A 16,202-nucleotide genomic window follows, 5' to 3' on the forward strand; every position below is an offset into this window, starting at 1 on the left:
ACACCCAGCTGGAAACGTTTATGTCCAAGAAATTTATTTACGAATGTTGCTTATTTTACACGGGAAATATTTCTTGGTTAAATTAATAAGATAAGCTGATCAGAATTATATATATATATATATATATATATATATATATATATATATATATATATATATATATATATATATATATATATATATATAAAGGCAATGCCACAAAGGAAAGAGAAACGACGGAGTGGTGCTAGGCCTTTCGACTTATTGTCCTTTACTTTAATTCTGTTAAAGAATAAGCGTGTAGAATTTAGGACAAAGGCGAAGCGCCGCTGGGACCTATGTGGTCATTCAACTCTGCTAAGTAAAGGACAATAAGTCGGAAGGCCTAGCACCAATCCGTCGTTTCTCTTTCCTTCGTGGCATTGTCTTTATTTTTATATTCACCACGTTCCATATTTTCGTGATTCATTTATATATATATATATATATATATATATATATATATATATATATGTATATTATAATATATGTATAAATATATATATATATATATATATATAAATATATATATATATATATATATATATATATATATATATATATATATATATATATATATATACATATATATTCACATATATTGTTCAAAAAACAAAGCTTAATAGTTCATTTTTTGTGTCATTTTTTATTACTGCTAATTTTTTCTTATCTCTTTATTTACAATAAATAAGCTGACTATCTCCATCGATATCAGATTACACCTTTCCATTCCTTGGAATACTCTAAACCAAAAACATTTAACCTGAAACGAAAGAATTCCCATCACCGATATCTTTAACAGCAGAATCTCCAGCGATCCAAAGTGAAGCATCAACACCTTTTATATACAGTCAAGATCATTCTCCCGATCATAAAATTGATCATTTCATGGATCATGATTTTGATTGTTGTTCGACGTAGGTTGAAAAATCACCCCAGGGCATATTGACGAAGTACCTTGAAGGCTTCTCTCTCCCCGGTGGACATTGCACCGTCCACAGTGCCGTACCGTTCCGTATCTGTGTGCTCGCCCGCCCAGAAGATTACCTGGGATGGAATTGAATGGAGATTTTTTTTATTATTATTCTTTATTTTGTTTAATACAAGTAAGGTTTAAGGCTGCTTTGGAGGTAGTGTCTTTTATTTCGCGGGGAAACTTGTACACAGAATTATTCTATAGACATTCGTAAAATAAAATCGACATGTAATATGCAATATGTGTGTACAGGTAAGTGGGTGTGAATAAAGGTATACGTACTGGTCTACATACATGATTGTTCTGAACTATATATGCTGCATATGTGTGTGTGTGTTTAGAATTATATATATATATATATATATATATATATATATATATATATATATATATATATATATATATATTTATGTATATGTATATATACATATATATGTGTGTGTATATATATGCATAAATATATATATACACACTATATATATGCGTGTGTGTGTATACATACACATATACACTTAACACAAACAACATACAGACAAACATTATTTCACTCAATAAGCATAAACCAACTTTTGCATTTACATATTTACTGAACAAATTAAAAAATACTATCCACTTCACGCTTCTCCTTACCTTGACCACTTTTGAAATAATAAAAAAAAAAACACTCTTAACTGGACTTACTTGTTTTTCATTCGAGTTCGCGACTGATTTCGTCAGCGGCTGCCGAGAATAGAGTCCGTTTCTGTCCCCGGTGACCGTCACGTAAGAGTTGGACCCCCTAATCCACACGTTGTTGTACCACTGGGTTCTGCGATTAGGGGAATTTGGGTACTCACTGTATGTGAGGCTTTCATAGCTATGCTTAGTCTAATGAGCGTTGCCTGTGAATTAACTTAGGAAAAAAGTGATTCGTTTAACACTGATAGACAAAAGTTGTGATGATCTAATATTAAGTCTGGACGTACTTTAGGGGCATTAATAAATTATGTATTATCTCCTACCGTGACCTAGAGTTAGCTTAGTATAAATATATTGCATTCGACCTCAAAACGTTGGCAAACAATGCATAGGAGTAGAAGAAAACCCCGGGTCACCTTTCCAAGAGAAACTGGAGACGTACAAGTTTCTACCTTCTGAAGAAAAACGAGTAAAGAACATTCTAATCAGAAACGCTCCCGAGACGGTAGACAAGTAAGACGATTCTTACCTCCTAAAGAAAGAGGGCGGAGGAACATTTTGACCCGTGACCCTCTTGAGGTGCCTCACGACCTGGTTTTTGACCTCCTGCTCCGGCAAGTTCTCCATCAGCTTAGCCGATTCGCCGGTGACGAAAGCTTGCAAGACGTTAGCGTGTCTCTGTGTGCTGGCAAACTCCATGACGCTGTATAGCCAAGACTGGAAAGGGGCGGATGAATTAGAGAGAACTTTTTTTCTGCTCGGTGAATCTGTAGCCATTCGATAAGTTCATGTTTTGTTGAAAATTATTTTAAAAGTTAAGCGGTTAAGTTGAGCTAACACACTCCTATTTGCGTAAAGGGAACCAGGCATTAGAAGTATGTGGAATTATGGTAAAGGTGTGGAGGAGAAATAATAGAGTAATTAAGGAAATGTATAATAAAACTGATAAAAAACAACTAGAACTGGCTGGATGTGGAAATAACATGTATATTAATACATTTAACCCAACTTTTTGTCTTTTAATTGCATACCAGTTAAAGCATTCAGTTGCCAATCCCGCCGGCTTTCGAATAGAAATGAAATGCTTACCTCATCCGCAGAAAGGCTGTAATCTTTGAAGATAATGTGAAGATCAAGAGGTCTCATTCCCCACCAAGGTTCGTTCCACCCGATCAGAATTTTGTCCGTCACGCCCAATTCAATACCCTGTGGATTAGGGAGGAATTAGGGCGCTGGATACTACAGTTACAAGACAAATGTTATTTTTAGGGAGAGAAATAAGAAATAGAGTTTAAGTAACGCCGGAATATACGTGACTTATTAGTAATTTGCACTGAATGGACAGAAGAGAAGGAAGTGTCAGTCTTCCCTCTTACGTAGATATTATGACCCAGAGAACTACACACTTAAAATACAATACATTTAAACGGTAGTTTTTGAATCAATTCACTTCAGTTGACAATCAAAGACTATGACAATTCTAGCAAGAAATATGTACTATCAAGTTGTTCTAATGTCACTCAAAAGATGTATGAATTTTGGTGAACAAAGAACTTAGAGGACTGTACCGTTATGCGAAAGTTCCTTCTTGATTCCTTAAGTAATACACTAAAATATTTTAAATACTCAACTCCATATCAACAAACAGTACCTATTCATTTGCCAAAAGCGCAGACCCACTAAGCCACTTACATTCAAAGTATCCAGGTACTCCGAAGGAAGAGGCGGGTCGAACATGCTGGCGTGTCTCTCTTTGAGATGACCCAGGGACGTCGTGACGACTACGTAATCAGCTATGTAAGCCTCCCTAGTTGACGTCACCACTAGGACGCTTCCCTCTGCGTCGTCTGAGTCCCAGAAGACCTTGCAGACGGGCGAAGACGTCTGGATTTGGGATGCAGGTATGTCTTCCTAAGGAGGTTAGTATAGTGGAGTTTAGTTCTATGACTTACTTATGGTATTTTCAGTGCTTTGAAAAGCACACTGTAAGGTAAGTATATATATATATATATATATATATATATATATATATATATATATATATATATATATATATATATATATATATATATATATATATATATATATATATATATATAGATAGATAGATAGATAGATCTAATGTGTAGGCAAAGGTGAGAAGTAAAATTAGTGCTATTTGTGATTAGAGAAGGATAATTACTACAATTGTATTTATTCTCTGTAGAATATAACTGACATTTTTATGCCACAAGGTATGTGATTTTTTACTTTGCTTAGAATAAAAAACAATATTACTATCAGCTGATCTAGTACAATTACATAGATGTTATTACTATATTATACATGGGAGAACTTAATCAAATATTTGTAAGCTGTGGTTGTGGCAGTTAGTAAAGAAGAGGTATTCTACCATTTCAAGGAGAATCTCTTATATTTCACCTTGTATTTTAATCAGTTACTTACATTTTTCTCTGTTCATTTATTAATTAGTTAAATTATTTTTCCTCTTTTAATAAGTGGGCTCTTCTTTCTGTATTTTCCATTACCTTCTGTTGCTTCTTTCTAATGAACATAATTTTATTTGGAAGCTTGAAATTCAAGTCAATGGCCCGCGTTGGATTGTTCCATATGAAAAGAGTTCTTCTTCCGAATAATAATAATAACAATTAAAAAACACTCATAGTAACATGAGCCTTGAAATGGAGAAACAAATCCACATACATTTAAAAATAAATCTGAACAGATTCCAGAAAGCTCTCTGTAGAGATTCCTTTTTGAAAATACGTACCCATACATACTGTGGATTTGTTTCTCCAATAATAATATTCATTTTTATATTAACAGTTCATTTTTTATTATTTGGTGATTTAATTTTGCGAGATTTAAGAAAATGTACTTTGTGTTCTGTCTTACTTACCCTGAGGTACTGGATGAAAGCGTCGAAGCCTCTTTTCCAGGGCCTCAGATCAGCCATGTCCCATTCGGTGAAGTGGTCGGCATCGCGGGCGGATTTATCCATCCAGTCGTTGGTTCCAGCCTCTTTGTTCACCCACTGGAAGGTTTCAAGAAGTGGATAAGTGAAGAATCTAACCCTACTTTTCTTTAGGTATATACCATGTTTTTTTTATTATAGTTCGGTTCGCTTTGTGAAATCAAATGTTCGTGTCTTTTGGTTTTACTGTAGATTTTCGGTTTTAGATTTAACCTTTCTGATTTGAGCATCAAGTGTCAGCTGAATTGCGGAGGGAGAGCAAGAGGTAGCTGTAAGAGGTTGCTGACAATACACAGTAAGACTCTCTCTCTCTCTCTCTCTCTCTCTCTCTCTCTCTCTCTCTCTCTCTCTCTCTCTCTCTCTCTCTCTCATTTTATTATTTCCTAATGAGCACCATATTTTTTGGAAGCTTGAATTTCAAGTCAGCGGCCCTTGTGGTCTTGTTCCATATGAATAGGGTTCATCTTCTGAATAATAATAATAATAATAATAATAATAATAATAATAATAATAATAATAATAATAATAATAACAACTGCATTCTCCTGTGTAACCTTGGTCAACTGGTCTCACAAGCGATAGTCCTATGTTCAATCCCTGGCGTAAGGAAACGACCAAGGGATCTTTCCTTAAAAATCAAATGTGTTTTCTGTTGCCATAAAACGTCGCCTAGAACTTGATATTTGGTAGTCTGTGGTAGGTCGCTATGAGGGAAGAGAGAGGCATAGAGTGAACAATGCTATCCAAAACTACTCGTTGACAATTGAACGCTAATATCCTCCGGAGACACTTACCCTAAGAGATGAGGCACATATATATATATATTATATATATATATATATATATATATATATATATATATATATATATATATATATATATATATATATACAGTAAGTTTGAGACAGTAGCTAAAATACTAATACATATAGTAAATTCTTAACTCTAGAGTTTAAACTCTAATCATGAAAAAATCATGCTCCAAAAGCACTTTAATTTCACTTAAAAGTTAGCCTAATGCACTACAGTAATTCATATTTCGTTGCAGTACATAGAGAGAGAGGAGAGAGAGAGAGAGAGAGAGAGAGAGAGAGAGAGAGAGAGAGAGAGAGAGAGAGAGAGAGAGAGGGGGGAATTATTCATGATTTATGACAGAGAAAGAGAGAATAACTTCGGAAAGAGAGAGAGAGAGAAGTTATTCTTACGCTAGATATCAAAATATGGAAATTCATTATTTATGAAGTAGAGAGAGAGAGAGAGAGAGAGAGAGAGAGAGATTTCAGGATCCTTCCAACATCGGTGGGCAACATAGTCTACCCTTTGGTCAATATGTCAACCTGTCAAGATAACTGATCCTGGGAGAAAAGGTTGAGAATCTATTTTATTCTTTTAAAATTCTAAATAATTTACTATATAAATGCAAAAAGCTGTAATTAAAGCATGGAAAATATGAAAAATTATTAACAAAGTAACTTCACGTTTATCTAAAAACTATAATTTACAAAACAAATAAACATGCATGTTACATATGCATAAAAGATCTCTCTTATCTCCGTGAGAGAGAGAGAGAGAGAGAGAGAGAAAGAGAGAGAGAGAACAAAAATACAACTCATAGTCAAAGCAAATATTAAAGTACCAAGAGAGAGAGAGAGAGAGAGAGAGAGAGAGAGAGAGAGAGAGAGAGAGAGAGAGAGAGAGAGAGAGAGATTCTGCAGGGTTTTTCGAGGATTCTGCAAATGTCGCGTGTCTGTGAAAAAATCGTGTATGCCAGTTAGTTAGGTTCCAATGAAAGTTCGCATGTCTGTGAATTCGCGCAGCTCGAAGCGTGTATGATCGAGGTATTACTGTATATACATATATGTGTGTGGTTTGTGTGTACACCAGTTTTTGTGTATAATAAAAGGAAAATAAGTTTAATAATATATGTTAAGATTCTTACAGACATTCAAATTTAGACGTTCTCATTATGACTTAATAAATGAACAATCACATTACGCACATATCTAGATATAGAAAGACATGAGAATTGATAGAAACAATCACACAAAGATATGTCCATGAATACAGAATAAAAGTAAAAAACTGAAACCTCCACAAAGATAGATATGTCCATGAATACAGTATAAAAGCAAACAAGTAACAATTGTGCCGAAATTTCTTCGGCGCAATCGAGTTTTCTGTACAGCCACTACAGCATATAATCAAGGCCACCGAAAATAGATCTATCTTTCGGTGGTCTCGGTATAATGCTGTATGAGCCGGGGCCCATGAAACTTTAACCACAGCATGGTGGTGACCTATACTATAACGATGCCAGAAGCACGATTATGGCTAACTTTCACCTTAAGTAAAATAAAAACTACTGAGGCTACAGGGCAACAATTTGGTATGTTTGATGATTGGAGGATGGATAATCACCATACCAATTTGCAGCCCTCTACCCTCAGGAGTTCTAAGATCTGAGGGAGGACAGAAAAAGTGAGGACAGAAAAAAGTGCGGACAGAATAAAGTGAGGACGGACAGACAAAGCCGGCATAATAGTTTTCTCGTAGAGAAAACTAAAATCTGAAACCTCTACATAACGAGGCTCTCTCTCTCTCTCTCTCTCTCTCTCTCTCTCTCTCTCTCTCTCTCTGTAGAAAGACAGGAGAATAGATAGAAATAGACAGTCACACAGAGATAGTCCATGAATACAGAATAAAAGCAAAGAACTGAAACCTCTACATAACGAGGCCTCTCTCTCTCTCTCTCTCTCTCTCTCTCTCTCTCTCTCTCTCTCTCTCTCTCTCTCAACCGACAACCTTAAAGCGATGCATTCTGAGGCGTGTGTGTGTGTGTGTTCCATCATGGAGAGAATCTTCCCGATCTCCCTTGGCAACACTGAGACCGCCCAGGTATTCCATCTTGCACAAACACACATACACACATACACAAACACACACACACACACAAATACTCGCAAACAAACACATAAACCAACAAGAACACGAGCATCATCCCGGCTTAACAAGGCTCGTGTGGTCGTAGTTTTGTTTACATTGAATGTTTGCCTACTCGGGTGAGTTCACAAATATTTGTTTTGCTTGAGGTGGATTGTTGCGGGTCTCTGCGGTTTTTGTAGGGGCTTCTTCTTCTTCTTTTTAGATGCTGGATGTGGGTGTGGGTTTTCTGAGAGGCGCTGGGCTGGGTTATAGCAGGAAGAGAGGGAGAGATAGGGGAAAAGGTGGGAGAGAGAGAGAGAGAGAGTAGCTTTATAGTAAATCCCAGAAACATTGATTGTAAATAAAAATATAATAAAAATGTAACATATATATATGAATATGTATATACATATATTTTTAATATATATATATATATTATTATATATATATATATATATATATATATATATATATATATATATATATATATATATATATATATATATATATATAAAGGCAAGTGCCAAGAAAGGAAAAGTGAAACAACGGACTGGTTGCTAGGCCTTTCGACACACTGTCCTTTACTAGAGATTTGCCTTTAATAATACATTCATCACATTCCATATCTTCGTGATTCAGTTATACATATATACATACATACATCTATATATATATATATGTATGTATGTATAAATATATATGTACACATGTATATTGGTATTATTTATATAATATATATATATACATATATGTGTGTGTGTGTGTGTGTAGGTGTGTGTATGCAAATCATTATGAAGGTCACAGCCACTATTCGTATCCACATATCCACAAAAAGAGGCAGCCGAAGGCACAACTAAAATCGCGAACACTTCCAACCCCACGCAGGTAAACGCCACCAAACTCACCGTCTTTGGCGAGTCTGGGTGACTTCCGGGCAAAGAAAACATAAACGACGCTCTCGTGCGCGCGCACTTGAGGAGCTGAGAGCGTTGAACTTTTCCCCTATGAATGAAACAGGAGATTCTCTCGGTGGACCTCGTAATGTTTTACTTATTGTTAGCGTGAGGCGGCGTCATTCCAGAGGATTACAGTACGATGGGGGCGGTTTTTTGCTTCATTCATGGAACCTTTCGCAGAAATTCTTATTCAGTTAAATTATTTTTATTCCATACTGCCGGTTCCCGTAGGGGGGATAGTGCCTCCATTGCACCTGACGGGGTGCACTGTAGGCATTACCCAAGGTTCTTTGCAGCGCCCCTTCGTCCCCTACTGTACCTCCGTTCATATGATCTTTCTTCCATCTTGCTATCCACCCTCTCCTAACAATCATTTCATAGAGCAATTGCGAGGTTTTCCTCCTGTTGCACCTTCCAAACATTTTTACTGTCAATTTCTTTATAGATCCCAGCGCTTGGCCTTTGGCCTAAACTCTATATTCCATTCCAATCCATTCTGCGGCCATTTTAAGGTTCTAACTTTAGACGTTTAAAATGATATGATATTTCCAGTTAGGCTTTGTTGTATTTCAGCACTGACATAACACAAAATATATATTACACCGAAGTGTCGAATATAATCTCTCTCTCTCTCTCTCTCTCTCTCTCTCTCTCTCTCTCTCTCTCTCTCTCTCTCTCTCTCTCTCTCGTCCATAATGCGAAAGCTGCTTATTATGAGAAAGGACGGCTTACGTCTAAATCCTAAGACCTATGAAAGCTCAGGAGAAGGAAAAACCTTTAGGCCTGTGATGCTCTATCCCCTCAAAGGCACCGAATGTATAGTTGCCACCGTTTCATTTCCTATTCTCTTTTAAGAGAGGAGATATGGGAAGTCTGGCGTATATGCATCCACAAGCATTCTGCCATTTTCTTCAGTAGTTATTCTAATAAATCGAATGTTAGATTATTTTTTTTCTGATTATAAAAGCACATGTTTCTGCTATTCTACTAAGTTTGTTTAATTTGGTTAAGTTATTTAATCTCTTTTATCAAATTATTTTGAATTTTCTTAGGTAATTTTTTTTCTGAAATTATCAAATTTTAAAACAATATCAATATTTACTGATAGATACGCGATAAACTCTATAATGCTGATATAATGTATAACAAAAATGATAACATACGTCAGAGAATAAGTGCATGTAGCTCACTTTCGTGCAGACAGTCATCAAACGCTTCATATAAGTCTATTTCGAGAATTGTGTTGTATTTTCATACTCTCTCTCGAAGGTTTGGAGCACTGGTGTTCATAAAATGAACAAAAAAACACAACTTCCCCCTGACCACTTGATTGCTATTTCTAATTTACTCACATTTTCTCTATTTCTTCCCTTTACCTCTAAACTGTTGTATAACTGTTGTAAGCAGGGCGGTGGTGCTGTTCTATCGAACCAGTCTTGAAACCTAGTCCAATTTCGGAGGTTAAAAAAAAAACAAAAAAGTAGATTTGTATTAATCGTAGTAGTCGGGATTTGCCTTTGAAACGGCCCCATAATCCATTCCCCAAAGACGTGCTTTTGAGAGAGCCTATACGAAGGCTTCAGATTCGTCGGGCTTGAGAAGCGAGTTGATATGTTAATGCATTGTGGAAATCGAGGAGAAAGCGTGAAATATCAGCGATGTAGCAAGCGATGGGCAGATTAAAGGGAAGAGAAACAAAAAAATCCTCTGCCTGACATTTGGCTGCATCAGTCAACGACGGTCGTGGAAAAGTTTCAAGGTGAGATGCCTTATTCAGTTTAGTATGTAGAGGTTCCCTGCCCAGATACGATGCTTGGACATAAATATAACGTAGCACAGAATGATTTTTTTTTTACCTTTTACTATCGGCCAGTGAGTTATCATTTAATAACGATTGTAATTATTACACTGACCTTGCGTACCGCATAATTCGTCCATGTTTTGACGAACTGCCGTAACCCTTTTTTTTTCTTTTCTTTTTAAGTTTTCCAGCCAAATTGTCTCGGTTTTTTTATACTTTATAAAACATTAAAATTTCAGCTGGCTGAGTCGTCACATTTTCCAACCAAATTTCCCCAAAAAATGAACTAATTAGGTCTGAATAATATAAAAATCTTTGAAGACTTATTTTCTCAGAATGAGGGGAAAAACGGCTTACGCCAGTTCGTCAAACTAGGGACGAATTAGCCACTAGAACGAAAAACTACCGAAAAGGAAAATGTGATGAAACGAGTTTGAGTGTCTACGAACTCGTTTGACATTTAAACCAGTTTAAGTTCTAACGAAACTTTCTTTCTTTGGAAACAGAACTAAAAATCGACATTCTAAGCAGCAAACGTAATTATATATAAGCATTAAATATTTGCGGAATAACAGAGGAACGGGATTAAGAGCCTGAGTCAGTCTGTTATTAAAGATAGAGATAGATATATCACAACTGCTAGAACGAGTCTGATTTTGAAATGCTTGTGTAGTTCAGACTTCTAAACAATAATCTCTCAGCTTCCCCTTCCATGAACCGTCATTCCCATAAACTCGAATTCCATTAACAGTAATGATTAAAGGAGTAAGTAAGTCCCTTCATAAAGTTCCTCGTTGGCCGGGTTGGTATCGTTCTCGACTGGAACTCTGTTGGGCCGCGTTCAATTCTCCGACCAGCCAAAGAAGAATTAGAGGAATTCATTTCTGGTGATAGAAATTCATTTCTCGTTATAATGTGGTCCGGATTCCACAATAAGGTGTAGGTCCCTTCATAAAGTTCCCCATTGACGGGTTGGAACTCGACTAGCACTCTGGGCCGCGTCCGAGTCTCCGACCGGCCAATGAAGAATTAGAGAAATTTATTTCTGGTGATAGAAATTCGTTTCTCGTTATAATGTGGTTCGGATTCCCAATAAGGTGTAGGTCCCTTCATAAAGTTCCTCATTGGACGGGTTGGTATCGTTCTCGACTGGCAGCGATTCTCCGACCGGCCAATTAGAGAAATTTATTTCTGGTGGTCCCTTCACAAAAGTTTAGGTCCCTCATAAAGTTCCTCATTGGACAGGTTGGTATCGTTCTGGACTAGCACTCCGCTGGGCCCGCGTTCGATTCTCCGACCGGCCAATGAAGAATTAGAGGAATTTATTTCTGGTGATAAAAATTAATTTTTCGTTATAATGTGGTTCGGATTCCACAATAAGCTGTAGGTCCAGTTGCTAGGTAACCAGTTGGTTCTTAGCCACGTAAAATAAATCTAATCCTTCTGGCCAGCCCTAGGACAGCTGTTAATCAGCTCAGTGGTCTGGTTAAACTAAGGTATACTTAAGTCCCTTCAATAAGAAAGGAATGACTGTCATTTCCTGTGTTTGACTTACGAAATCGTTTGACAATGATCAGCAGACCTTAAAGTGCTGAAGTTGAGACATACGCAGGAGACCCTCCAAAAGGCTGGACAGCCTTAGGGCTCTTTCAAAGACAATTAGAAAATCGTAACTGGTCTGTGATCATCCACTGTAATAATTAACACCAGATGGTATAAAGAGATCGAGCGAATGAAAAAAAATTATTAATAATAATAATAATAATAATAATAATAATAATAATAATAATAATAATAATAATAATAATAATAATAGGTCTTATTAAGAAGGATGGCTGTATTATGCGACTTTATCTTATACAGTGATATGAATATATCGGCCAGTTGCTGACTAACACCGCTGAACCCGAAAAGCAAATCATAAGGAAAATGGAAAAGGCACTGTATAAGATCAATTCGCATGATACAGCCATCCTTTTTAATAAAACCTGTTTAAAAGAGGGTCTACTCCTTAATAATAATAATAATAATAATAATAATAATAATAATAATAATAAATTTTTAAAAATAACTTTTAAAAAATTCATTACATGAATCATCTGGTCTGCTCCGACTGTTCTCCTTTTGATAATATTTCACTTTCAGACCTTTTTTTATTTTTTACCTCCTTCAGTGCCTTTCTATCATATCCGGAGACAAGTCAAGTTCCCTTTATTCCTTACAAAGACTAGGTTACCATAGCGATATGTAACGGCAGTTTTGATATGAGAATAACTGTCAACAGATTAGTATTATATTCTGTGTCCTTACCATATGCAGGTAATGAAGCCAAGCCTCTTTTTCACTCGGAGCTGCGAAATATCGTACGGGGAACCTGTGAAAAAAAACGAAAATATTAATGTTACTGTCATTTTGATTATAATTATAGTAGTTAAAATGTAACTTATAACCATAACCCATGTAAGTAAAAAATACCTATAGCCAGTAACAATAAACAAATTTCCGACCAAATCCCAATGGCCCCTTGAACAACCAACGGCCTCGCAACCTTACTTGTCCAGGAAGCAGCGTCCGTATCCTGTGCTGTGATATGGAACAAGTGCCGGGTCCACGTCGCATTCCTCCATTAAGGAAGCCGTGACGTCGAAGCCGCTCGGGTCAGCATTTCGCCCATTGGATGTCTTCGCCCTCCAGTCTGTCCGCGGGAAGCACAGGAACCCAGGGGTGGGAGATGGGAAAATCAGAACGAGACGGGAGCCATTCTAAAGGTTCTCAGTTATTACTACTACTACTACTGCAATCTCTGTATGTGAATGTGTATTTGGATATGCCTGCAAGATCCCAGGTGCATTTTAGCATTGCGTGTCAATGTGATTTTACGTGTAGGCAGGCGAACTTTCATATTTGATTGAGTCAACATGTGGGAATGTTCTTTTACATTGACAAAGTTTTGGATACTTTTCATTTTCATGTCTGTGTTACTACCATTTTCATATCTGTGCGTCATATCTTAATGCCCATACACATTATAGGTGCTTGCAAACATATATATATATATATATATATATATATATATATATATATATATATATATATATATATATATATATATATATATATATTTATATGTATGTGTGTGTGTGTAGAGAGAGAGAGAGAGAGAGAGAGAGAGAGAGAGAGAGGGAGAGTGAGAGAGATGCATACAGTGATTGTACGTGGGATAGCTGAAAGGTGTAAAGCTATTATATTCAGGAAGACTCGGGGGACGAAGAGAACAATGCATATGTAATAGCCCGGTGTTTGGATAGGTAAGACTGGGTGTGACTAGAGATGAAGTTGTTATGGCGAGTGTATAATTATAGTACTTGAACTGAAAAGAATGAGAGTAAAAGATTATTCTTCTGGGGAATGGCGAGTGTTGTGGAAAATTATTTAAAAGTTGCAATATGTAATTTCCAAAAAAGGAAATACATACGCATTCTTTGCAAACAGAAAAGATGGGAATTTAAGTTTAGTTAGATTACGGTTGATGGAAGGTTAGGTTGAAGAGAACGTGGTGATAATGTAGCAAGACAGAAGAACAAATAAGGTGTTAATGAAAGATAGATGGGCAAGGGTTAACGACATGGAACGTAAGGAGTATCTGAGGAATATTAAACTTTCAGGGTGGGGTCATAGAGTAAGCAGGGTGTGTTTGTGATCGTAGGAGAATGGGAAGAAGGAATAAAAACAATGCAAGTCTTGGGATGAGGAAATTAGAATTTAGTGAAAGGGAGAAAATTTTTGAGGTACAGTTACTTGGCAGAGGAGATTACATACTAGTATACAGGAGCGTGCTTAAGGTACAATCAGAAATTGTTCTACAGAAAAGTAAATACAGAGAAAAGTGTTAATGGGTAAGTGGCTCGCAGAATAAAAGATAAGAATGGAAATATGCTGTCTGAAGTGAATGCAGTCCAGGATCGATAAAGTGAGAGTTTTGAAGATTTGTTGAATGTGGAATAAGCAAAGGGATAGAGTTATATGACCAAATAGAGAAAGAATTTGGTGTAAAATTGATAATCTTGTAGAGGTGATTGTTGAGGACGTAAGGAAGGCCATATAAACTTGAAGAATGGAAATACACCAGAGTTGACGAGACTCTGCTGCAGTACAGTGGTGAAACAGGGACTGAGTGGCTGACAAGGTTTTGTAAGGTGTCTGTCTGGTTGTAGGAATGTTCCAAAGAAATGAATGAGAGGTAACGGAGGAGACTGTAAGAATTACAGAGGTATCGCCATTGGTCGTGGCAAAAGAAATATTTATTTATACTTATATAATATCGTTTGGTCTTATTCAGATGCTGTGATATTCTGAAGACATATTGAGTGGGAAATTATGACAAGTTTGATGTATCCATGGCTATGAAATTACGGGAAACTTGAGTTAGGCGTAGGAAAAAGTCGTTATTCTCAAATTATTTTCTGAATATTGATACATGGTGATAGAATATATTTTCATAAATCTGATCCCTCTTTCTTTCAGTTATATATATATATATATATATATATATATATATATATATATATAAAATTAGCCCATAAAAATGCCAAAAAGCAGACAGTTAATGCTATATATTTCGGGGACAGCTGTCTCCCTCAATAGGCAGTTATCTCCGAAATATATAGCATTAACTTTCTGCCTTTCGGCTTTTTTGGGCTCCTTTTATTAGATGGAATTCTGTTTTAAAGAAAATACTATTTTCACAGTTATATATGTAATATATATGTATATATATATATATATATATATATATATATATATATATATATATATATGTGTGTGTGTGTGTGTGTGTGTGTGTGTGTGTGTGTGTTTAAAAATCATAGTAGATGAGGTAACTTCAGTATAAAAGCAAATGCCACAGGAAAACGACAGGCAGAAGTTCAGCACCAAGCGCTTTCATGTGTTGTTTATTCACGCATCGTCGGGGCACAAATGAGACACAGTGAAAAGAAGATTACAAAGTAAACAAAAAGAACAAGAATACCAAATGGTTAACTGTCAAAGGGTAATAAACAAAAAGATAAGCCAGTATAATCCCGGATAATCCGGGAACTGGTATTCAGTTTTTTACACGTTTTTGGATTTTGTATGGCTAAGCTTCCGTATCTCTTATGGTTAGGTCTATGGTTTTAGCTTGTGACCGTGTGATCCCGGATTATCCTGGATTATCTTTTTGTTTATTACCCTTTGACAATTAAGCATCTGGTATTCTTGTTCTTTTTGTTTACTTTGTAACCTTCTTTTCACTGTGTCTCATTTGTGCCCCGGCGATGCGTGAATAAACAACACGTGAAAGCGCCTTAGTGCTGAACTTCTGCCTGTCGTTTTCCTGTGGTATTCACTTATATATGTAAGTACATATAATATATATGTGTATATATATATATATATATATATATATATATATATATATATATATATATATATATATATAATCGTATGTATATATATGTGTGTGTTTGTGTGTGTAAACCCCACCCCTTTCCTCTCTCTCTCTCTCTCTCTCTCTCTCTCTCTCTCTCTCTCTCTCTCTCTCTCTCTCTCTGCAGTAAGTCATCACCGAGGCGGAGCGCGAAACACCGAATCAACTATAGCAATACATCCTTCGTCGACTTAAACATGACATATCGTCCATTGACGATCCCCAGAGCAACGTCACAGTCTTTTGTCATGACCTCTTTGTATGGAGAAGAAGAACATCATCATCATCATCAGCATCATCATCATCATCAGCATCATCCCGATGACGATAGCTTCCGGTGTGTTATGCTCCGGTTCCCATGGCGACAGAGACGAGGCAGAAGCATCAGCGTCGTCGGTGTCGACTTCGTC

General features: G+C 36.3%; 2 protein-coding genes across 2 annotated transcripts in view; both read right to left on the reverse strand.

Moving 5' to 3' along the window:
• Window positions 1-697: 697 nt before the first annotated feature.
• Window positions 698-12,697, reverse strand: LOC136825971 (spermine oxidase-like). Its single transcript, XM_067082832.1, has 7 exons — window positions 12,636-12,697; window positions 4,572-4,706; window positions 3,365-3,583; window positions 2,762-2,878; window positions 2,202-2,389; window positions 1,676-1,802; window positions 698-1,065 (listed from the first exon to the last, which is right to left on the reverse strand). The coding sequence occupies exons 1-7, from the start codon at window positions 12,636-12,638 to the stop codon at window positions 949-951; spliced, it is 906 nt and encodes a 301-aa protein (XP_066938933.1). The 5' UTR covers window positions 12,639-12,697; the 3' UTR covers window positions 698-948.
• Window positions 12,698-12,700: 3 nt separating this feature from the next.
• Window positions 12,701-16,202, reverse strand: part of LOC136826379 (uncharacterized) — a 13,773-nt gene continuing 10,271 nt past the window's right edge. Inside the window, exon 4 of the mRNA XM_067083638.1 lies at window positions 12,701-13,020. Within this exon, the coding sequence (XP_066939739.1) occupies window positions 12,875-13,020 (146 nt within the window). The 3' untranslated portion in view covers window positions 12,701-12,874. The remainder of the gene's footprint in view (window positions 13,021-16,202) is intronic.

This window comes from Macrobrachium rosenbergii, chromosome 40 (assembly GCF_040412425.1).
Source record: "Macrobrachium rosenbergii isolate ZJJX-2024 chromosome 40, ASM4041242v1, whole genome shotgun sequence".
Classification (NCBI taxonomy): domain Eukaryota; kingdom Metazoa; phylum Arthropoda; class Malacostraca; order Decapoda; family Palaemonidae; genus Macrobrachium; species Macrobrachium rosenbergii.